This window comes from Salvelinus fontinalis, chromosome 18, assembly GCF_029448725.1.
Source record: "Salvelinus fontinalis isolate EN_2023a chromosome 18, ASM2944872v1, whole genome shotgun sequence".
NCBI classification, from domain to species: domain Eukaryota; kingdom Metazoa; phylum Chordata; class Actinopteri; order Salmoniformes; family Salmonidae; genus Salvelinus; species Salvelinus fontinalis.
Window position 1 is genome coordinate 2,073,563 of NC_074682.1, and position 23,432 is coordinate 2,096,994.

General features: G+C 41.6%; 1 protein-coding gene and 1 long non-coding RNA gene across 6 annotated transcripts in view; one reads left to right on the plus strand and one right to left on the minus strand.

Annotated features, from left to right (window-relative positions):
• The window catches only part of rbm39a (RNA binding motif protein 39a), a 33,455-nt gene extending 15,276 nt beyond the window's left edge, over nt 1-18,179 (minus strand). Inside the window, exons 1-11 of one of the 5 annotated variants that reach the window (XM_055867845.1) lie at nt 17,687-18,178; nt 17,137-17,199; nt 16,893-16,956; nt 15,289-15,338; nt 14,970-15,155; nt 6,203-6,268; nt 5,992-6,087; nt 5,518-5,635; nt 5,018-5,176; nt 2,179-2,316; nt 467-532 (exon numbers count right to left, since the gene is read on the minus strand). In XM_055867845.1, the coding sequence (XP_055723820.1) occupies nt 467-532; nt 2,179-2,316; nt 5,018-5,176; nt 5,518-5,635; nt 5,992-6,087; nt 6,203-6,268; nt 14,970-15,155; nt 15,289-15,338; nt 16,893-16,925 (912 nt within the window). In that variant the 5' untranslated portion in view covers nt 16,926-16,956; nt 17,137-17,199; nt 17,687-18,178. Of the gene's footprint in view, nt 1-466; nt 533-2,178; nt 2,317-5,017; nt 5,177-5,517; nt 5,636-5,991; nt 6,088-6,202; nt 6,269-14,969; nt 15,156-15,288; nt 15,339-16,892; nt 16,957-17,136; nt 17,200-17,686 lie in introns of all 5 variants that reach the window. The other 4 variants (XM_055867843.1, XM_055867848.1, XM_055867847.1 and 1 more) reach the window with 4 other exon arrangements.
• Nucleotides 18,164-22,091, plus strand: LOC129814808 (uncharacterized). The gene is made up of 4 exons (XR_008753353.1): nt 18,164-19,193; nt 20,376-20,443; nt 20,983-21,078; nt 21,170-22,091. It is a non-coding gene; the product is annotated as an uncharacterized LOC129814808 (long non-coding RNA).
• The last annotated feature ends 1,341 nt before the right edge of the window (nt 22,092-23,432 follow it).

The window sequence follows — 23,432 nt, forward strand, 5'->3', positions numbered from 1 at the left end:
TATGACGGTGGCACATTCAAAGTCAATGAACTCTTCAGTAAGGCCATTCTACTGCCAATGTTTGTCTATGGAGATTGCATGTGTGCAACTGTCAGCAACGGGTGCGATTGAAATAGCCAAATACACTAATTTGAAGGGGTGTCCACATACTTTTGTATAAATAGTGTTCATATACAATCTAAATACATATAGAATCGCAATATATATCGTATCAGCATCTAATTATCGTGATAACATCGTATAAATGAGAACCCTGGGAATTCCCAGCCATAAATAATATGGTCGTTGTGATAACGTTTATTTCCCATCAGATTATAATATATGTCCATGGAAACCGGATTGTAAGGGAAATTGTTCTATTTGCAAAGCATGTAAGCGTTTTAATCGAACCATTTTGTTATTCTGAGTATTCACAATAATCATAGTATTGTGTGCATCCATTGACTGGATTGAATGCGCTACTTACAGTGATGAAGCCATATCCTTTGGATCTCCCCGTCTCACTATCCATCATGAGCTGAATACTCTCAATCTGGTGGAAGGAAATGGATAACAGATTAAAGTCGACATAGCACTGATATATTGTAGACCTACAATCTGTCTCCCCCCTCTTTTTGTAGGACTACGCTATTGGTTGCATTCAAGACTAGGTCGTTTTTATTTATCTCAGTTTGTCGGGTAGCCTGTCTTGTCGGTCATGTTGTGGTATTAAAAAGATGCTCATGTCTCCAGTCATGTGAAATGACATAGAATTGGATGAATTGGGTTAATATATTTTCCCCAGGCCCTGCATGCATATCCTAATAAACACTTCTGCTCAGCTCTAGGTCTGCTCTATGCAACACACGGAGCAGGGTTAACCTCCCCTTCCATGTAAGAAAGTGATGATGACCATCATGCTTTTCGGGAAAGAGGATCATTTTGTACATTTATTAAGAATTGTTGTGCATTGACTGCTTGTCAGAATGCAGGTTCGCCTCCCTATCGCAACTTGAATGCGCCTCGAGAGGAATACATCTTACAGAACACACAACAAGCTGACTAGGTAAATAGGTAAACTATTCTACTATGGGGTTGTCTGATTTTGTTTTAATAACAGTATTACATGGCAAAAATAGTAGCACTGGAAAGTTACATCCTGACCTGAATGCTAAAAGTAGTGGCTTTGAATTGCTTTGCAAGCAGCTGCAGTAGGCTACACAGTTGAGATGAGCGCCACATTATAGACTATTTAATTCCCTTCTTCTGAACATCGTAGTGTCAGTAAGGCCTGGCTCGCAGCCAGCATTGCAATTCATTCCAAAGGTGTTCGATGGGATTGAGATAAGGGCTCTGTGCAGGCCAGTTCTGTATGGACCTCACTTTGTACAAGGGGGCATTGTCATGCTAAAACAGGAATGAACCGTCCCTAAACTGTTGCCACAAAGTTGGAAACACAGAATCATCTAGAATTTCATTGTATGCTGTTGCATAAAGATTTCCCTTCACTGGGGGCCTAGCCCGAACCATGAAAAACAGCCCCAGAACACTATTCCTCCTCCACCAAACTTTACAGTTGGCACTATGCATTGGGGCAGGTAGCGTTCTCCTGGCATCCGCCAAACCCAGATTATTCTGTCGGACTGCCAGATGGTGAAGCGTGATTCATCACCATCCAGTGAACGCGTTTCCACTGCTCCAGAGTCCAAAGGCGGTGCGCTTTACACCACTCCAGCCGACACTTGGTATTGCGCAAAGAGACGTTCGTCAGTAACATTCACGCATGTCAGTTCAGTGTACACAGCTTAACAGAGAAAATAAATATTTGGGAATATATTTTGTAGAACAGACATGTTTCTGGATGCTTCTGGATTAGGTTGTCATCTCTAAACCACCTCCCAGAGATTTTTATTGCAGTGATGTAGAATTTTAACACCTGCAATCGCTCACCTGCATTCTGTTCAGAACAGTAATCTTTGCAAACATTGAGTGAGTCACATATACTTAAAACAATGACTTGGCCTACGGTCCACAAATCTACTCATCACATTAGGCATTTTACCTTATGTTAGTCTGCAAATGTGATGGATGCATGCAATGCGTTATTAGAAAGGTGATTTTGTGGTGTGTGTGAAAAAACAGCTTCCCCAAAGTTGAAATTCATGCGACGCCTATGGTACATTGTACAATGCCTCTCACCTTTCCAAAAGGCTCAAATATTCCTCGTAGCATCTCCTCTGTGATGTTAAAGTGTAAGGATCCGACGTAGAGTCTCATCGGGCCAGCGTTGCCCTTCTGCAGGTTGTTGGCCATGGCAGCAGCCCTGTTTTTCTCAGCCTAGAGAAAGCACACACAAAGTGAACGTAGGGAAACGGTGCAGATTGCCTCAGGCTGTTAAAATAAAGGCTGTCAAATGATTTAAAAGAATGAACCGAGTTAACCGCAGAGATTAATCGTAACTTTAAAAAATTGTTCAAATTTGACGCTAATTAAGTATAATATATTTTGATTATAGGGGAAGAAATCACGTTTTTATTTGCTTTGTAATTTTCACATTTGCATAAGTATTGAGACCCTTAACTCAGTACATTGTTGAAGCACCTTTGGCAGCGAGTAAAGCCTGGAGTCTTCTTGGGTATGACGCTACAAGCTTGGCACACCTGTATTTGGGGAGTTTCTCCCATACTTCTCTGCAGATCCTCTCAATCTCTGTCAGGTTGGATGGGGAGCGTTGCTGCACAGCTTTTTTCAGGTCTCTCCAGAGATGTTCGATTGGGTTCAAGTCCGGGCTCTGGCTGGGCCACTTAAGGACATTCAGAGACTTGTCCCGAAGCCACTCCTGCGTTGTCTTGGCTGTGTGCTTAAGGTCATTGTCCTATTGGAATGGGGAACCTTCGCCACGCCCCAGTCTGAGGTCCTGAGCAGGTTTTCATCAAGGATCTCTCTGTACTTTGCTCTGTTCATCTTTCCCTTGATCCGTAGGGATGGTGCCAGGTTTCCAAGGGACGTGGCGCTTGGCATTCAGTTCAATCTTGGTTTCATCAGACCAGAGAATCTTGTTTCTCATGGTATGAGAGTCTTTAGGTGCCTTTTGGAAAATTCCAAGCGGGCTGTCATGTGCCTTTTACTGAGGGGTGGCTTCCGTCTGGCCACTCTACCATAAAGGCCTGATTGGTGGTGCTGCAGAGTTGGTTGTCCTTCTGGAAGGTTCTCCCATCTCCACAGAGGAACTCTGGAGCTCTGCCAGATTGACCATTGGGATCTTGGTCACCTCCCTGACCAAGGCCCTTCTCCTTCGATTGCTCAGTTTGGTCGGGCATCCAGCTCGAGGAAGAGTCTTGGTGGTTCCATCATTCTTCCATTTAACTGCCACAAAAAAAATATATAAATTGGCTATGTAGACTTTCCACGATATTTAGTAGGAATAGCGAAGTCATTTTCAGTTTGAACATTGTCGCTAAAAAGTCACAGTAATCATTACAAAAAGTAAATGTTTGATGCTTCACCGTAACATTTTGCAATGTTCATTCAACTAAAAGTGTTACTCTGGCAACATGTTCACCACAAACAGTAGCCTTGTTGAACTCGTGGTCCCGTGTGGCTCAGTTGGTAGAGCATGGCGCTTGCAACGCCAGGGTTGTGGGTTCATTCCCCACGGGGGGACCAGGATGAATATGTATGAACTTTCCAATTTGTAAGTCGCTCTGGATAAGAGCGTCTGCTAAATGACTTAAATGTAAATGTAACTCGCCTCACGTGTGATATAAATGTAAAATATCATACAGCTATTAGATCTTGCCTAGGCTACTTCTTATCCATGCCCGACGTTGAACTAGTCACAAGCTGCTACTGTACTAGAAATGGGATCATTTGCTTAAATCTTTTGACCTGAGAACTACAACAAAAACAATAGCTAAATGGAATTGAAGTACTGTTTAAATTCTAATTATTGTGGGAAATTAGTGTTGAATCTAGAGGCAATCAGCCATGGCATTCTAAACATTCTTGTTTGGTTAGCCAGCTAGCTAATGTTAGCATAACTGACTAGCTACTTCTGTGCAAATACGTTTTTGCTGTGATCTAAAGAAATACCTGAGAAAGTGTTTATGGTTGAACTTTATGTAAGTTTTCCTTAACATTTGTAGCTGAAAGCTGCACGCATAGTGGATGGTTTCTCCACCACAAGAAAGGTTGCTAGCTGTCGAGAGCAAAGAGTGTGTGAGCTCAAAGGAATGTGTGCGGAAACAGACTTTGGTCTAAAAAAATTGATATGCGATTAAAGGGTGACTGCACTTCATAATTTGGCCTCGTTTGAGATTTGGTTAATTGAGAAATGCTAGTTAGTGGCCATGACAATTCAAACGTGAGTTTGTTTCAGGGGGTGGTTTGATGTGGGTGACTCATGTGTGTGTTCGTAGGTGGGACGAGTTAGCCAACTTATTTAGCTAATTAGCTTCAGCCGGTTGATGTGCGACCGTGGGAAAATTAATTTAACTTTGGAGAGACCATCTCCGGGGCTAGTTAAGGACTATCAATAAATTACACAATGTATATGAGACAATCTTTTCATGTTGCACACCTTTTAGTTCTCATTAAATGCTTTTAATATTTGTATAAGCATGTCTACAATTTATAGTTAACACATTGTCCCATGTACATTGTGTAATTTGCCAATGGTTCCCAATTAGCCCAATAAGGATATCCAAAGTCAACTCAAATTTACCACAGGTATTACGATCAGGTATTACAACCTTCATTTATGTTATGAAGCAGTCAAGACCAGTAGTGGTTTTGAATTAAATATAATTGTTCTATTTACACTTAGTAGTCCATTTTGACAGAATAAATGTTTCTGACTCATATTGATGACTGTTTTCTAAATGAGAAGTTGTTTTTTAGGGGCAGTTGCTATTTAAATTTGTTATTTTTTCATTACGGCATGAAGATTTCAAAATGTAACTGTAATTAACACGTTAACATTGACAGCCCTAGCTAAAATAAATAGAAAATGTAAAATCTCTGTGAGATGATTACTGACCATTACCTGTGAGGCCTGAACAATTATTGGCACCCCCAGAAGTCGCTGGCCAGACAATCCTATAGCCAGAGGCACCGAGTTGGCCTCCACAAACTCGATGTAAGCAATCCCCTTCGACCTCCTCGAATTTCTGTCAGAGATCATGCGCACATCTCTCACCTTGAAAATTAACAAATTAATCTGTTTTAGAATGGATGGAGCATAAGAAGAGAAGACATTGCTAAATCCATTGCTATTTGGCTGTGAATAACACCTAAATACATTTTTTTTTTAAACACCCATCTTTTCTAAATTAAATATTGAGGCTTGAACAAAAAGGTTAGAATAAATAAATTAAAAACTATTGTAAATTGCAAAGTTGCATGTTTACTTTGGTGTTAAATAGCTTTCTGAAAAAAAACTGGAGCAAACTTCTCACCTGGTGCAAATGCTCAGCAAATCGGTGGCCACATTTTTTTTTCGTCAGGAATGACAATGACATTACAAGTAAAGACACTCACCTTTCCCACTGCAGAGAAGAACTCCTCCAGGTCTCGTGGTCGGATTCTAGCTGCCAGCTGCATGCAGAACACTGTGCGAGCGTCCCTTTCCTCTGGAGTCAGGTTGTCTATTGGCTGCCTGTAGAAGCATTAAATTACTTTTATGTGGTAAAGCAATTTTTTGTTTTCCAGTGGCCCCAATCTTGTATTATCACTGTAAAAGTTGTAAAAGCACTGTAAAAGCATTTGTGTATTTATTTTACTATATCTTGTCAGCAAAATGGTAATCTGGATAACCCAGAACTAAAATCTTGTGCCTGCTCCTGTCTGCAAGTTTCGGTCAAATCTACTGTGGGCCTACGTTCTAAATCCCAGTATGGTGACATATGTTACGATACCATCTACGTTACATATGTCTGTCAACAAGGTATTATCAAAATGGTGAGCCTACTTTGTCGAACAAGGGTACACAAGCTTTAAAAGTGGAACGTCAACCTGATAGAACTCTTTTGCGTCATCTCCCCAAGGAACACTTGCCTCAAAGGACTCTTCTCTTTCTTGAAAGGGCTTTGGCTTCTGGAACGTCTTCGGCTGAAAGAAAGGGTTCCATTAGCATCTATTTGAGTTGATTCATCACATACACAGCACAAAACGACACAGCAAAAAACTACCCACACAAACAACAGAAAAATTGTGTAATAGAAACCTTAGCTTGATGACAGGCGGGGGACCAATCTTCCCTCTGGAACCACCGTTAAATTTCAGCCCAGAGCTGCAATTGAAAACAAGGTTAATCTCAGTCCACTACTTCTGATCTCATAAGAGGGAAAAGGCACTCCAGACCTTAAAGTATGCCAGTCAATACACTGTAGGCGGGAGTGGGGGGTATTGGGGACCATGTGATGGCTCTGTTCTTTCTAAACAATTCTATCTTGGCCAAGTCAATTCTGAGGGTCGGAATTCTTTATTCCGTATCTCTTCTCTTGAACAAAACCCTTAAGTCAGACGTACACTGCACAATTTTTGCCAGACAAGTTTTAGAGATTGAAGACAAAATCCCCATGTCATTGCCTACTCGAGGCACGCGGCCGTCACCGACACTCGTTTAATGTAAGTGTTAATTCTCCTCCCTCAGAGACGCAATCTGAGTGCCACTGATCCAGTCTTAGAACCGTCCAGATATTTTTCAACCTTTTATTTTATCAGCACAAAATATGCAATGCTCTTGTAGTGTGAGATGTGCAACGACAAGTTTTGACAACGGTGGTAAGCAATAGCCAATGAGAGCTCACCAGATAAGAAGCCAGTGTGACGTTGACTTGCATTACCTAGAATGAGTCATTCTATTTCAATTACTCGTTAGGTCTCTCAATTATGGGTAGCGTCCCCTTTTAGGAGCCGAGTCCAGGAATATCCAATCACACATCTCTCGTAGAGACAGGAGCAACGGCCAATACTGGACCACTCCCCTTCACATTAACTCCCCCGCCGAGCGTAGGATAGCAGCATCTCGTCAAGCGGATTGAGCTCACACGACAGCTACTTCTCAGTCTCTGGCTTAGCTAGTGCCACACAGCTAGCTCTCGCCCTACAAGCCCACTTAGCTACCTGCTTTGTGCTGCCTATTCCCACCAAGGTGAAAGAAAGGAAAGATACTTTTTAGATTTGGTTAGCCACACTAAGCTAACCTAGCTTGCTAATGAAGAATGCAAATTCTATTCAGCTAGTTGTGGGCTTGCTATAGCTAGGCTACTAACCCTCGAGGTGAACTCCACATAACTGGCTAGCTAAACGCCAGGACTAGCTGGCTAAACAGCTAAGCATCGGCAAAGCACACAACTAGAACAAGCTCCTTTGCTAGCTCGCTCTACCTGCAAAATAGTATTCTTCTATCATCTAGCTTAGCAGGCTTTATCACAACAGCCCGTGATTGGGAGTCCCATAGGGAAGCGCACAATTGGCCCAGCGGCGTCCGGGTTTGGCCGGTGTAGACCGTCATTGTAAATAAGAATTTGTTCTTAACTGACATGCCTAGTTAAATAAAGGTTCAAAGGTTTTTTAATTACCAGCTGGCTAGGCTGACTGATCCTACCCTCCGGTACTGCGGTCTTGAAAGCCCTCAGCCTACAGTGGTGTAAAAAGTACCCAATTGTCACACTTGAGTAAAAGTAAAAAACCTTCATAGAAAATGGCTCAAGTAAAAGTGATAGTAAAATACTACCCGAGTAAGGTCTAAACGAGTTTGGTTTGAAATATAGTATCAAAAGTAAACGGAATTGCTAAAATATACTTAAATATTAAAAGTAAAAGTATAAATCATTTCACATTCATTATATTAAGCAAACCAGACGGCACTATATGTTTATATATTTTTACGGATAGCCACGGGCACACTACAACACTCAGACAATCTACAAACGAAGCATGTGTGTTCAGTGAGTCCTGTGTTCAGTGTGTTCTCATGATAAGTGTGTGAATTGGACCATTTTCCTGTCCTGCTAAGCATCTGAAATGTAAGTTCTTTAGGGTGTCAGGGAAAATGTATGAAGTAAAAAGTACATTATTGTCTTTAGGAATGTAGTGAAGTAAAAGTACGTTTTCAAATAGAAATAGTAAAGTTAAGATACCCCAAAAAACTACTTAATAACTTCTTATGGCGGGGGCAGTATTGAGTAGCTTGGATGAATAAGGTGCCCAGAGTAAACAGCCTGCTACTCAGGACCAGAAGCTAAGATATGCATATTATTAGTATACTTGGATAGAAAACACTCTGAAGTTTCTAAAACTGTTTGAATGATGTATGTGAGCATAACAGAAGTCATATGGCAGGCAAAAACCTGAGAAAAAAATCCAACCAGGAAGTGGGAAATCTGAGGTTTGTAGGTTTTCAAGTCTTTGCCTATCCAATATACAGTGTCTATTGGGGTCATATTGCACTTCCTAAGGCTTCCACTAGATGCCAACAGTCTTTAGAACCTTGTTTCAGGCTTCTACTGTGAGGGGGAGAGAATAAGAGCTGATTGACTAAGAGGTCTGGCAGAATGCCATGAGCTCAGTTAGGCGCGCGCCCGTGAGAGGTAGTTGCGTTCCTTTTCCTTTCTAAAGACAAAGGAATTCTCCGGTTGAAACATTATTGAAGATTTATGATAAAAACATCCTAAAGATTGATTCTATACATCGTTTGACATGTTTCTACGAACTGTAATGGAACTTTTTGACTTTGTCTGGCCTGCGCCTCGTGAATTTGGATTTGTGAACTAAACGAGCAAACAAAAAGGAGGTATTTGGACATAAACGATGGACTTTATCTAACAAACATATTTTTTTTGTGGAACTGGGATTCCTGGGAGTGCATTCTGATGAAGATCATCAAAGGTAAGTGTATATTTATAATGCTATTTCTGACTTTGTTGACTCCACAACATGGCGGGTATCGGTATGGCTTGTTTAGGTCTCCGAGCGCTGTACTCAGATTTTTGCATGTGTGCTTTTTCCGTAAAGCTTTTTTGAAATCTGACACAGCAGTTGCATTAAGGAGAAGTATATCTATAATTCCATGTATAACACTTGTATTTTCATCAACATTTATGATGAGTATTTCTGTAAATTGATGTGGCTCTCTGCAAAATCACTGGATGTTTTGGAAGCAAAAGAGATTTTTGGATATAAATATGAAATTTATCGAACGAAACATACATATGTATTGTGTAACATGAAGTCCTATGAGTGTCATCTGATGAAGATCATCAAAGGTTAGTGATTCATTTTTATCTCTATTTCTTTTTGTGACTCCTCTCTTTGCCTGGAAAAATGGTTGTGTTATTCTGTGACTAGGTGCTGACCTAACATAATCGCATGGTATGCTTTCGTCGTAAAGCCTTTTTGAAATCGGACACTGGTGGGATTAACAACAAATGTATCTTTAAAATGGTGTATAATACTTGTATGTTTGAAGAATTTTAATTATGAGATTTCTGTTGCTTGAATTTGGCGCCCTGCACTTTCACTGGCTGTTGTCATATCGATCCCATTAACGGGATTTCAGCCGTAAGAAGTTAAGTAGTATTTTAAAGTATTTTAACTAAAGCACTTTACACCACTGCTAGCCTCCAGAGCAACTCCACCTTGCGGGGCTCTCTGGCTTACTGGGTGCCATTTACAACAGGCTTGTAGCCTCTCCACAGAGTAATTGCTACCGCTTACCCTTGCCAGGATGACCCAAGACAGGCATCTGAGCCCCAGCTCTACCCCCTGCTGCTCTCGCATCTCAGAGAAAGAGAATTCTCTATGCTTTGCCTGTTTAGGACACAAGCATACTCAAGAAGCAGTCGACTACCCAGAGTTGTGTCTGCACAGCAGCACACTGTCTAAGGTTAGCAAGAGAAGGAGAATCAAAAAGATTGTTCCTGCTCCGGGCACCCCCGCCTCCGAGCCACCCCCCAGGATAGGGGACAAGCGCTCATCTGTACAAAGCTGGGCAGAGGAGATGGATAACCTTAATTCTCTTCCCTCAATTAACGAAGACACGATCTCGTGAGAAGGTGAGATAGGAGGCTCAAGCTAATAGCAGCTTCTCCAACATTGAGCAAGTGAGGGGGAGCCCCCGCAACCTCCCTCCCAAGCACAGCACCTGTCCCCAGGCGCCAAGCCAAGGGCACAGACAGTAACAAGGTTGCCAATCCCCTCCCAGGTTACACGCTCATCGACATCTGCAAGCAAGCCGCGGCCAAACTCAGCATCAAGTGGCCCAATGTCCCGCCGGACCAAGGGGGAGGAAGGGATTTGTACGATGGGAGGAGACTCCCACCACAAATGGCCCGACCAAACTTAGCATTACGGTGGTCGCGGCTTGCTTAAGGGAGGTGAAAAGGTTCTGGGAAAATCCTTTCTCAAGTAGACTAACTCCTTATGGTCCCCTGAACATTCAGGATATGGAGGAATCCTGTTTCCAAAAGCCTCCTCCAGTGGGTTAACACCTCCCTCACAGACAAGATGGGATGCTTTTTCGCCACCATCTGTCATAAGATGTACAGAAATGCAGTCCACTCGGTCAGAGCACTTAACGTGTCCACCTTACATACGGCCTATCAATCCGAGATGCTGGAAAACATGACAAGGCACCTCTCGAGACGGTTTGGCCGTAACATGAGCCTTGTAGGTAGTAGGAAAGAGGGCCCTTTGGCTGGACTTGGCAAGTCTTACGGTCAGGAAAAACCTGGCTTCTATGATGCACCTATTACACCCAGTGGGTTGTTTGGGGGCATCGGTCATTGACATGCGTCAGAAATGCAAAATCCGTAGGACAGAGGATAAAGTTTTATAGTTCTGCATACCCTGCAGACACGGGCACCGTGGCGGATTTTTGGGTCCTGTGGGGTTGTTTGGAAGCGGACAACGGAGAAGCCGACTTTTAATACCCAGGCGAAGTCCCAGAACCAGGGCAGCACGGACACAAACAGTCCTTTGCTGCTATCACAGTGAAATTCTGACCTCTCAAGACCCATGGTAGGCTGGAGGACTGGAAAGCCTAGGAGTAGCACCCTAGCCTATAAGAGGCAGTTCACAAAGAACTCCATGCTCCTTGCCCTACCCGCTCTCCAGTTCAGCATAGACATCTCTCTAGGTAGAACGGGTTGATAAAGAAGAAATCCTCTACATTTGTTGTACCTATCCACTATACAGCGGCTCTTGTTTTTGACCTCACTACACAGTGGTAGGGTTGGCAGTTGCACTTTTTTTCAAGCTTTCATTTCAGAGGCATTAATCTCAGCTATCTGCAATACAGGTGTGATTGAAGAATGAAGCAGGTGTTAAACATTGGCTTTGCTACGCAAAAAGCAGCAGTTTTCTACTCCATTGTCAACACTTTGATTAAATCAGTAGACCCACAATATATCAATATCTTTGAAAATACCATATAATTATCAATAGCTTTTAAAACATTTCAATCTTTTCGACCCAAGTGAGGCTCTCTTTCCACTAGCCTGCCTAATGTTCCTGCAGATGTGGATTTACCATCTTCATCATAATTTATCTGCAGGAAATCTCCAAAAAGCCTATCAGTATGCAAATTATAAAGCCAATTGAACAGCTCTCTTATCGATGCAATTCGGTATGCTACTGAAAAGTCACACACTTTGTCACTGTCTGGCAAGTCCTTGGACTTCCTATTGAAAACACAAACAAGATCTTTATGCAATACCAAGGACATATACAGTTGAAGTCGGAAGTTTACATACACCTTAGCCAAATACATTTCAACTCAGTTTTTTACAATTCCTGACATTTAATCCTAGTAAAAATTCCCTGTCTTAGGATCACCAATTTATTTTAATGTCCGAAAAATAGTAGAGAGAATTACTTTTTTCGGCTTTTATTTCTTTCATCAAATTCCCAGTGGGTCAGATGTTTACATACACTCAATTAGTATTTGGTAACATTGCCTTTAAATTGTTTAACTTGGGTCAAACGTGTCAGGTAGCCTTCCACAAGCTTCCCACAGTAAGCTGGGTGAATTTTGTCCCATTCCGCCTGACAGAGCTGGTGTAACTGAGTCAGGTTTGCACACGCTTTTTCATTTCTGCCCATAACTTTTCTATGAGATTGAGGTAAGGGCTTTGTGATGGCCACTCCAATACCTTGACTTTGTTGTCCAACTTTGGAAGTATGCTTGGGGTCATTGTCCATTTGGAAGACCCATTTGCGGCCAAGCTTTAACTTCCTGACTGGATGTCTTGAGTTGTTGCTTCAATATATTCACATAATTGTCCTTCCTCATGATGCCATCTATTTTGTGACGTGCACCAGTCCCTCCTGCAGCAAAGCACCCCCACAACATGATGCTGCCACCCTAGTGCTTCACGGTTGGGATAGTGTTCTTCGGCTTGCAAGCCTCCCCCTTTTTCCTCCAAACACAACGATGGTCATTAAGACCAAACAGTTCTATTTTTGTTTCATCAGACCGGAGGACATTTCTCCAAAAAGTACATTGTCCCCATGTGCAGCTGCAAACAGTAGTCTGGCTTTTTTATGGTGGTTTTGGAGCAGTGGCTTCTTCCTTGCTGAACAGCCTTTCAGGTTATGTCGATATAGGACTCGTTTTACTGTGGATAAAGATACTTTTGTACCTGTTTCCTCCAGCATCTTCACAAGGTCCTTTGCTGTTGTTCTGGGATTGATCGGCACTTTTCGCACCAAAGCACATCTCTAGGAGACAGAACGTGTCTCCTTCCTGAGCAGTATGACAGCTGCGTGGTCCCATGGTGTTTATACTTGCGTACTATTGTTTGTACACATTAACTTGGTACCCTCAGGCGTTTGGAAATTGCTCCCAAGGATGAACCAAACTTGTGGAGGTCTACAATTTTTTTTCCTGAGGTCTTGGCTGATTTCTTTTGATATTACCGTGATGTCAAGCAAAGAGGCACTGAGTTTGAAGGTTGGCCTTGAAATACATCCACAGGTACCCCTCCAATTGACTCAAATTATGTCAATTAGCCTATCAGAAGCTTCTGAAGCCACGACATCATATTCTGGAATTTTCCAATCTGTTTAAAGACACAGTCAACTTAGTGTATGTAAACTTCCGACTTCAACTGTGTGTGTGTGTGTGTGTGTGTGTGTGTGTGTGTGTGTGTGTGTGTGTGTGTGTGTGTGTGTGTGTGTGTGTGTGTGTGTGTGTGTGTGTGTGTGTGTGTGTGTGTGTATATATATATACAGTGGGGCAAAAAAGTATTTAGTCAGCCACCAATTGTGCAAGTTCTCCCACTTAAAAAGATGACAGACAAAATGAGGGGAAAAAAATCCAGAAATTCACATTGTAGGATTTTTAATGAATTTATTTGCAAATTATGGTGGAAAATAAGTATTTGGTCAATAACAAAAGTTTATCTTATTACTTTGTTATATACCCTTTGTTGGCAATGACAGAGGTCAAACGCTTTCTGTAAGTCTTCACAAGGTTTTCACACACTGTTGCTGGTATTTTGTCCCATTCCTCCATGCAGATCTCCTCTAGAGCAGTGATGTTTTGGGGCTGTTGCTGGGCAAAAAAGACTTTCAACTCCCTCCAAAGATTTTCTATGGGGTTCAGATCTGGAGACTGCCTAGGCCACTCCAGGACCTTGAAATGCTTCTTACGAAGCCACTCCTTCGTTGCCCGGGCGGTGTGTTTGGGATCATTGTCATGCTGAAAGACCCAGCCACGTTTCACGATACATGGCCCCATTCATTCTTTCCTTTACACGGATCAGTCGTCCTGGTCCCTTTGCAGAAAAACAGCCCCAAAGCATGATGTTTCCACCCCCATGCTTCACAGTAGGTATGGTGTTCTTTGGATGCAACTCAGCATTCTTTGTCCTCCAAACACGACAAGTTGAGTTTTTACCAAAAAGTTATATTTTGGTTTCATCTGACCATATGACATTCTCCCAATCTTCTTCTGGATCATCCAAATGCTCTCTAGCAAACTTGAGATGGGCATGGACATGTACTGGCTTAAGCAGGGGGACACGTCTGACACTGCAGGATTTGAGTCCCTGGCGACGTAGTGTGTTACTGATGGTAGGCATTGTTACTTTGGTCCCAGCTCTCTGCAGGTCATTCACTAGGTCTAGGTGTGGTTCTGGGATTTTTGCTCACCGTTCTTGTGATCATTTTTACCCCACGGGGTGAGATCTTGCGTGGAGCCCCAGATCAAGTGAGATTATCAGTGGTCTTGTATGTCTTCCATTTCCTAATAATTGCTCCCACAGTTGATTTCTTCAAACCAAGCTGCTTACCCATTGCAGATTCAGTCTTCCCAGCCTGGTACAGGTCTACAATTTTGTTTCTGGTGTCTTTTGACAGCTCTTTGGTCTTGGCCATAGTGGAGTTTGGAGTGTGACTGTTTGAGGTTGTGGACAGGTGTCTTTTATACTGATAACAAGTTCAAACAGGTGCCATTAATACAGGTAACGAGTGGAGGACAGAGGAGCCTCTTAAAGAAGAAGTTACAGGTCTGTGAGAGCCAGAAATCTTGCTTGTTTGTAGGTGACCAAATACTTATTTTCCACCATAATTTGTAATAAAATTCATTAAAAATCCTACAATGTGTTTTTCTGGAATTTTTTTTCTCATTTTGTCTGTCATAGTGTAAGTGCACCTATGATGAAAATTACAGGCCTCTCTCATCTTTTTAAGTGGGAGAACTTGCACAATTGGTGGCTGACTAAATACTTGTTTTGCCCCACTGTATATATATATATATAGACAATATGGACAGAATATCTGAAGAATAGTATATGTACAGCAATAGTTAAATAGGAAAGGCCATGACTAGAATACAGTATATACATGAAGTGGGTAAAACAGTATGTAAACATTATTAAAGTGACCAGTGTTCCATGACTATGTACATAGGGCAGCTGCCTCTAAGACTAGGGCAATGCAGACTGAAGGGAAATGCCGACACTAGATGAGGCATGCATACATACAAGGTGGTCTTGTGGTCCCTGTAGCGGCCGCTGCGCTCTCTGCTCCGAGAGCGGCTCCGGCGCCTCTCCCTGCTGCGGCTCCGCTTTCGCTCGTGGCTGCGGCTCCGCTTGTGGTCATGGCTCTTCTTGCGATCCCGGCTTTTGCTTCTCTTCCTGTCCCTGCTTCGGCTCCTGCTCTTTTTTTTCCTGAGGAAAGAGAATGACTCAATGTGAGGCAGTGAATAAGTAAAGACCAATAAACATTTTAGAACAATTGTCAAAATAATAAATAGATTTGGGTGAGCGTTGCTTGTTACTAAACCATGTCTGTTTCACTTACTTCTTGCTGCGTTCCTTGTGTCCATTTGGACTACTGTGCTTGATCTCATCCTAAGCAGGGTCGATAGAAGAACAGCATGAGGACGAAGAGGCAACATTTCAAGTTGTCAGGATAAACGGGGGTGGGAACAAGAGAAAATATAACAATTGTTTAAAAAAGTATTCATGCAAAAGTTTACATGGGGACTGAGATCTACAGTTAGGGGTTTTTAAAGAGTGTCTATTCACTTGTTCTCTCTCTCCAATCATACTGTCGATGAGACATTTAGCATCTAGTCAAGCTCTATGAGTAATTATTCATATCTAAAGTCATATCTCTGGTGCATTTTTCTTAAGCAGCCCCATCCAGATCAGTTCCAAGGCTATTCTTTGCCTAAGACCAATGTGGCCATGCTAGCAACCAAAAACTGATTGATTTCCAGTGGGGGGATGCCATTCCAGTGATCTTCACCAATTTTCGTTCGTGGACTGTAAGAGCTCGATGCCACCTCTGTCACACATCTCGCCCTGAAGCAAACAGGGATTCACACTGCTTAGTAATATCAACTACCAAGGAAAGTCATGATTAAATATAAGATGAGGTATATGAAACTCCCTAGTCGGTACTGTCGCCAGCAGCATAGAAGAGTTCCATGTTTCCTACTGTTTGTACTCTATTAAATATAGGCCTTACATCAAATTGTGGCAAATGGACATATGATTAAATAAACATTTACTCCTCGTGAATGAGCATGCAAAATAATTACATTCTGGTCAACCATGGAGAAAAAGCAATTTTCAGTTATACAGGTTATGTAAAATGTATAACTTGTTGATGAATGCAGTGTAACGACAAAATCCACACTTCCTCCCTCACTAGAATGAGAAATGAGAGTGAACATTGTGAAATAACATACCTGCTTCCTGTACTTAACCATACACATCTCATGTATTGAAAGTAAAGGACATGCAATCATGTTTTCAATAATGTGTCAGCTTACCAAACCTGTATCATTACAGAGGCCGATTTTACTAAATCGGTCTTCAATCAATAGCGGGGTAGAGTCAATCATGTGGAACAACCACACCATGCATACAGATATTTGAATACTGTCTCCATGGTATGTCTTTTAAATTAAAGGAACTGGCTTCTCGACCAGGCCCGATGGGCATTTGTGTTTTTCTAATCGACCTGGCTAACGTTCTGCAGTTTATCACAAAGCAGAAAGGCTGTATGTGAGGTGAAACAGTCAGAAGGTTTGGCCTACAATCGTCTGCCATGTAGGATAAAATATGGAATCTATTCTGAACACTTCTCTACTTTTTGACAAACTTCTCAGACACGTGACAGACATTGTTTGACAGCTGTCAAATTATTGGTTAACACCCACATGCTCAGAAGATGGTTTAGGCATTTGCTGACAGGTTCGGCATAGTCCATGCACAAAACATTAGCCCAGTTGTTGAGATAAAGGAGAATGCCAACTAGGCCTGATCAAGAACCCAGTCCCTCAATTAAATATTATTGTGCATCCACTGCATTCGCCTTGTAGACTGGCCATTCAATGACCACAATTATGTTACCAAGGGGACCACAGTACAGCAATACATTGGGGCAATTACTACCTTCATTTTTTGACAGATCACACTGGAATTCATGGAAGTAGAGGTGAGATATCGTTAGGCAAGTCTACAAAAAGAGATAGATGGGCATTTATTCATAGTCTGAAAAGGAACTGCAGCATCACATCAGAAACACACATAATAGGCTAGAAATGTTGAGTCTGGGGCAAAGAAGTGACATAGACCACCACAGTATTTACAATAAAGTACATTATAATCACAAACAATACCTTAGGCCAAAACCCACCTTTCGATATGGAGCCTCAAGCATTGCTTCTATGTCAAAGTCATCAGCCATGATGATTGAGCACTAGAGGGGAAGATAAACATCATTTAAACACGGTCATAATAAACGACGTTAGTATTACGAGAACCGTGGATTTCCATCCCGTTGATGCAAGTCTGTTTGCAGTTATTGAACCACAACTTGCTGCCTACGCTAACATTAGCTAGCCAACACATGCTGCTAACATAGTTAGTTAATTAGCGAACAGTTACGTTTCAGTTCACTCCACATAACATTAACGTTACTAGCTATTTAAATCCGACCGGCCTGTGTGTTTAACATACCGGCTGATCTTGGTTAGCTAAGGTTGTTCATTTGACCAGAGACCTCTATTTGACTTGACCACGTTAGCTAGCTAGCTAGCACAGATGGACAGGGGAGGTAACAACTGTAGCAATCTGCGACCACAAACGTAGATAGTTACTGTACTAAGATACTGTATGCAAGTTAATTAACTAGTTGTGTTACGAAAGACAACGTTCAGATATACAAGTAGCGAACATTAACGTACCTGAAATTTGTTGAAAACGTTTCTGCTCAAACAAGACCAACTCGTGAGGGTTTCTTGAAACGTGTTCTTGTTGCAACAAGCAAACAGTAGCTAGCAGGCCTCACGTTTTGAAGCTACGAATATCTTTTCTTCCACGTTGCTAATACAAACTAACAATGGCTACATGTAACTTCAAAGGTACATGTTTTAAATCCCAAACCAGTATACACTGTGAAAACAGACAACAATATAAACAACCTTGATGTGCTGAGAAATATGTATGAGTGCGAAACACTGTTGTTGCTTCTTTTTCCCCGTGCTCATCTAATGACGCATGCTATAAATAATCTATGGTCGCGTTCCAGACAAAATTCATTGCAGTCGTCTGCCAGATCTATGGTACAGTATGTATCAATATACTGTATATGAAGGACAAAACCATTAATTGCTATGTTAACACTCAATAGAGTACCACAGTATGAGTCATAATACCCATAAACCCTAGAGGTCAAACAAGGAAGTGGTTCCAATCGTTTTTCCACCATTCATTTTTCACATAAGGGATTTTAGAAACACTAAGAATAAGGGCTGTGTTTCATGTAGGTAGGCTTACCCTGGCGTGACATTTTGATAACCGTGTATATCTCTAAAATAGCGATATATTCGCCTGTATTCCCCCCCCCTAAAAAAAAAAAACCGAAACGCTATTTAGATGCTATTGTGGCTATCATAAATAGCTGCAAATGCCATGATGATCTGGATGAGACTGCCGAATCTAGGCAAAGGTAAGAATCTCTGGATTAACTATCTAATGTTAGTTACATGTAGTAATAAATTATTAATAAATTGGCTACATTTCTTTAACTTCTTCAGGATCAGTTGAGCTAACGTAGGCTAATGCGATTAGCATGAGGTTGTAAGTAACAAGAACATTTCACAGGACATACACATATCTGATACGGGCAATTAAATTATTGTTAATATAACTGCACTGTCCAATTTACAGTAACTATTACAGTGAAAGAATACCATGATGTTGTTTGAGGAGAGTGTACTTGAAAAGTTATTAATAGACCAATTAGGCACATTTGGCCAGTCTTGATACAACATTTTGAACAGAAATGCAATGGTTCATTGGATTAAATTGACAATTCTTTGACCTGTCTTGTGCAAGTTTTAAATTGACACAATACCTGTTAGCAAAGGTGTCAGCTAGAGAAGATGTGCAAGGAGCTTGCAGGGATTTGTAGTCTTGCATGATGTCTACGTTGACGCTAATTAGCATTTTTCGAATCTATAGCGTAAATAGAGCCGAATATAATAATAAAAGTCACCTTGTCCGAGAGAGATTTACATGGTTATCAAAACGTCAAGCCAGGGTAAACCTACACAAAACACAGCCCTTATTTTAAGTGTTTCTAAAATTCCCTATGGGAAAAATGAATGGTGGAAAAATTGGAGCCGTTTGACTGCTAAGTACAGTGGCTGCTCCACTTAAAGTTTTGTGACTATTCTCTGGGATTTAGAGGTAATTTGTGGTTTAGTACTGTACCCTGAGTCACTACTTCATTACTCCAGACCAGCGCAAGGGGGCGTTAGAGCACTGATTATGCTTTTGGGTCCCAAGGCGCTACTGTGTCGCTGTAGTACTGTGGCCTACTCCCGACCGGTTATATTGTACAGCACCTTAGTGGCACAGCGGTGACACTGCATCGCAGTGCAAGCTGTGTTGCTACAGATGCTGCTTATTCAACACACATGCCGGCCTCGACTGGCAGATCCATGAGATGACTGAAGGTTTTTGGTTTCTCTTCCTCTAAAAACCCAAATAAATCATTCTAAATAACAAACTGGCTTTAATTACAAATTAGTAACAATGTTTCACCCCATGTTCAAGAATGACCGTTCATTTTACGTTATTTGAAAACAAAATCATCTCCAAAATATATATTTTTTTAAACAAAGCGATTATTATGATTAATTTAGAATTATACAAAAGCCCCTTGGATATTCTCACAGATATATTATTAACCCTGTTATTGCAGGACAATATTTATTGGTCATATAGGTCATGGCTCATAGGTCATGGCTCCTGAGTGGCGCACAATGGGATTGCCTTGCAGTTCTCCAGCTGTATCCACTGAAATAGCCGTGGGCGCGCAAGCTTCAAGGCAGGGGGCATGGGATGGGCCACAGAGCGGCGCACAGAAGACGGACCTAGCCCATGGGGAAGGGCATTGCGCTAATAATGGTGCTGACTAGGGAAACGTTCCCGCTGTTCTTAGTGCCAGTCTGCACGTTCAGACTTAAACAATGTAACTAATAAGGGCGTGAAAAATTCCCCTTAGATATGAATTTGGAGGGTAGATATTATTAAATATTAAAGCATTAGACCTCTCACTAAAGCCACCACTCAAATGTTATACTTAAATCCTAACTGGAATTAACGAAAAATGACATGAAAAGCACACATTTGTAAATCCTAAACTCTAAAAGTACACTTGTAGCCCGATTAGCAGAACAATAGACTCTTTATAGCCAGGCTACTGTACTGTAGGTGTGAAAGTCACACCTTTCCAGTACTCCTCATCGCGCCCCAAACTCCACCCTCAACAGTTACCATTCAAAAACGAGTTGTTTTGCTAAAAAAAAAAAGAAATGACATCGTTTTCATCAAGCCAGCTTCTTTCTATGGTGCTACCCGTTCCAGGGTTAGGACTGTAACCACCAGAGGACTTGAAAATGAGCCAGAGCTGAGAGGATCACCACAACTAAAAGGTATTTTGGTTTCAGTGCATTTTCTTTAAAAAAAGGTATATAGCCTATCAATGTGCAGGCATACTGTCACGCCCTGACCTTAGTTATCTCTGTTTTCTTTATTATTTTGGTTAGGTCAGGGTGTGACGAGGGTGGGTATGCTTGTTTTGTATTGTCTAGGGTTTTTGACAGTCTAGGTATTTGTATGTCTATGGTGGCCTGATTATGGTTCCCAAATCAGAGGCAGCTGTTTATCGTTGTCTCTGACTGGGGACCATATTTAGGTTGCCATTTTCCCTTGGGTATTTGTGGGTTCTTATTCTATGTTTAGTTCCCTGTCTGCACTAGCCATATTAGCTTCACGGTTCGTTTTGTTATTTTGTTCAGTGTTCATTCTTTAAATAAAGAAGAATGTACACTTATCACGCTGCGCCTTGGTCTCCTCCCTACGACGGCCGTGGCACATACTGTGTAATAAAATCGATAATTAAATACAGGATAAATACAAATAATTTTTTTTTTAAACATTGTGTACTGAAAACGTGAATGCGTTTTTGTAGAGCATACAACCATGCCGACAATCATCCGTGGACATCAGTGGACAAAGGGCTGGACAACAGGCAGCACCGAAAAAACGCATGGTTGCCAAGAAAGCGGTTAGTTTTTCTAGATTCTTCGAATTTGTATGCAGTACTTGTGTGTTAGAGTCACTTTTAATTGTTAATTTATCTACCGTTTCTATCATAGGCCACTGTAATCGATGGGGGCTCAGGGCGGTACCATTCTGCTCATTTGATGAAGGTGCACATGGATCTGATTCAAACTTTGAAGATCGAGATCGAGTCATTGAAGGCAGACCAGCAGAAAGGGAAACATTATCTGATCCACCACCGACAGGCAGAGTCAACATACCTCACGGGTTCATCCGGTCGTCAGTTCACGTTCAAGGCACACTTAACCAGCATGGTTACCACAGCATTCTACAGCGATACGCCATCCCATCTGGTTTGCGCTTAGTGGGGCTATCATTTGTTTTTCAACTGGACAATGATCCAAAACACATCTACAGACTGTGTAAGGGCTATTTGACCAAGAAGGAGAGTGATTGAGTGCTGCATCAGATGACCAGGCCTCCGCAATCCCTGACCTCAACAAATTGAAATGATTTGGGATGAGTCGGACCACAGAGTGAAGGAAAATCAGCCAACAAGTGCTCAGCATATGTGGGAACTCCAAGACTGTAGGGAGAAGCATTCCAGGTGAAGCTGGTTGAGATAGTGGCAAGAGTGTGCAAAGCTGTCATCAAGGCAAAGTGTGGTTATTTGAAGAATCTCAAATATAAAAAACATTTTGATTTGTTTAACACTTTTTTGGTTACTACATAATAACATATGTATTATTTCATAGTTTTGATGTCTTCACTATTATTGTACAATGTAGAAAATAGTAAAAATAAAGAAAAAGCCTGAAACTTTTGAACGGTAGTGTACATTGTAATTATGACCACTTCCGGACAGGGTTGGGGAGTAACGGATTACATGTAAGTGTGACAGTTACATGTAAGGGATTACCCAAAAACTGTAACTGTAATGTTAAAATATAGTTGTAGACGGATGAACCTTGTCACGTGTCTATTCAATGTTTGATTCAACAAGTAAAGCCTTTCAGTACCCGTAGCGTTTGGGTAGCCATCCAAGACATATTTTATGTCTGATAAGAACGTCTCAGTGTTGTTTGGCTTCCCTGGAATGGGGTCAAAGGTGCAAAAGTTATGGACCATTTTGTCAAGGCACTCCGTGCTAAGAGCGCGGAGAGGGTTGGCTTCATCCTGTTTTGAATTTTGGGCCGAAAGGCCAAGAGGAGAAGCCAAGCTTTGGCTTTGTTGGCAAGGAGGCGACATATTACTCAGTGCCGAAGGGTGGTATTCTTCTGCATAGTAGAGTCCACTTGGGCACTTAGTACTTATTTTAGACACGTGAGTGACGCACTTGCGCCGTTTGGCCTCATACTTATCTGTCATGGTTTGCAGGTAGAGGTCTTGGGTGCAGAGCAAGAGATTCAGTGATGAGATTTTCTCCGCTTGCTTGAAGTAAATTTTTTCCATCTTCCTCACCTGGGTCCTCATCATTCATTTGGTCAGCGACTTCAATGAGTTCGCTGTTTTGTCATCCAACTTGGACATTGTGTTCGTTAACTGATCGTCTTTGGTCTGCAGCATTTGGACTCGACCATTATTGCTTTGTTCAACAACTGTACGCATGTTATGAATTTGTGCACCCGTTTGTAGCTAACTCATCAGATTTATCTAGTTTGCGTGGACTTCTTATTTATTTTGAGCTAAATCGAGTTGTTCCTCTAGAATATTTTTTTGAAGTTTGTGCTCATTCGTCGTCATAAGTTTTTGCCATTTCTTTAAATTGTTCTGTTTTCAAACGCAGTTTCTCGGCTAGCAGTATCTTTTCACTTTCTTCTTTTTTTTGTGTGTCCTGGTTGTCTCCAATTTAACTTTCTTGTTAATTCGAACGAGACAACGATATCCAATCACTTGAGATCGGTTGGATATTATGAAATGTAACCAGCTGTTACAGATGTGAGACGTCATTGTGCGCTCACATTGGTGGCGATTGCTGGCGATTCTTTACCACAAAAAATATTTTCGGCCATCTTCAAAAAGGACTGAAATATATGTTTCAAATTCGTGACCCAGAAACGGTGTCTCCCGTCATGCCGAACTAGTGTCATGCTGGATAGAGCCTAAAAAAAGATTTTCGGCCATGTTCATGAAAAACTGCTGAAAAATATGTTTCAAATTCGTGACCCAGAAACGGTATCTCCCGTCATGCCGAACTAGCGGCATGCCAGATAGGGCCCCCCCCCAAATTATGAGAATTCTACAGATTGAATTGGATATGAAGTTGGAAGAGAGAGGTATGATCCAAAAGAGATACAGTAATGAGACAATTGTGATTACCAGCCATGGTGAACAACATTACATGTGAAAAATAAAAGT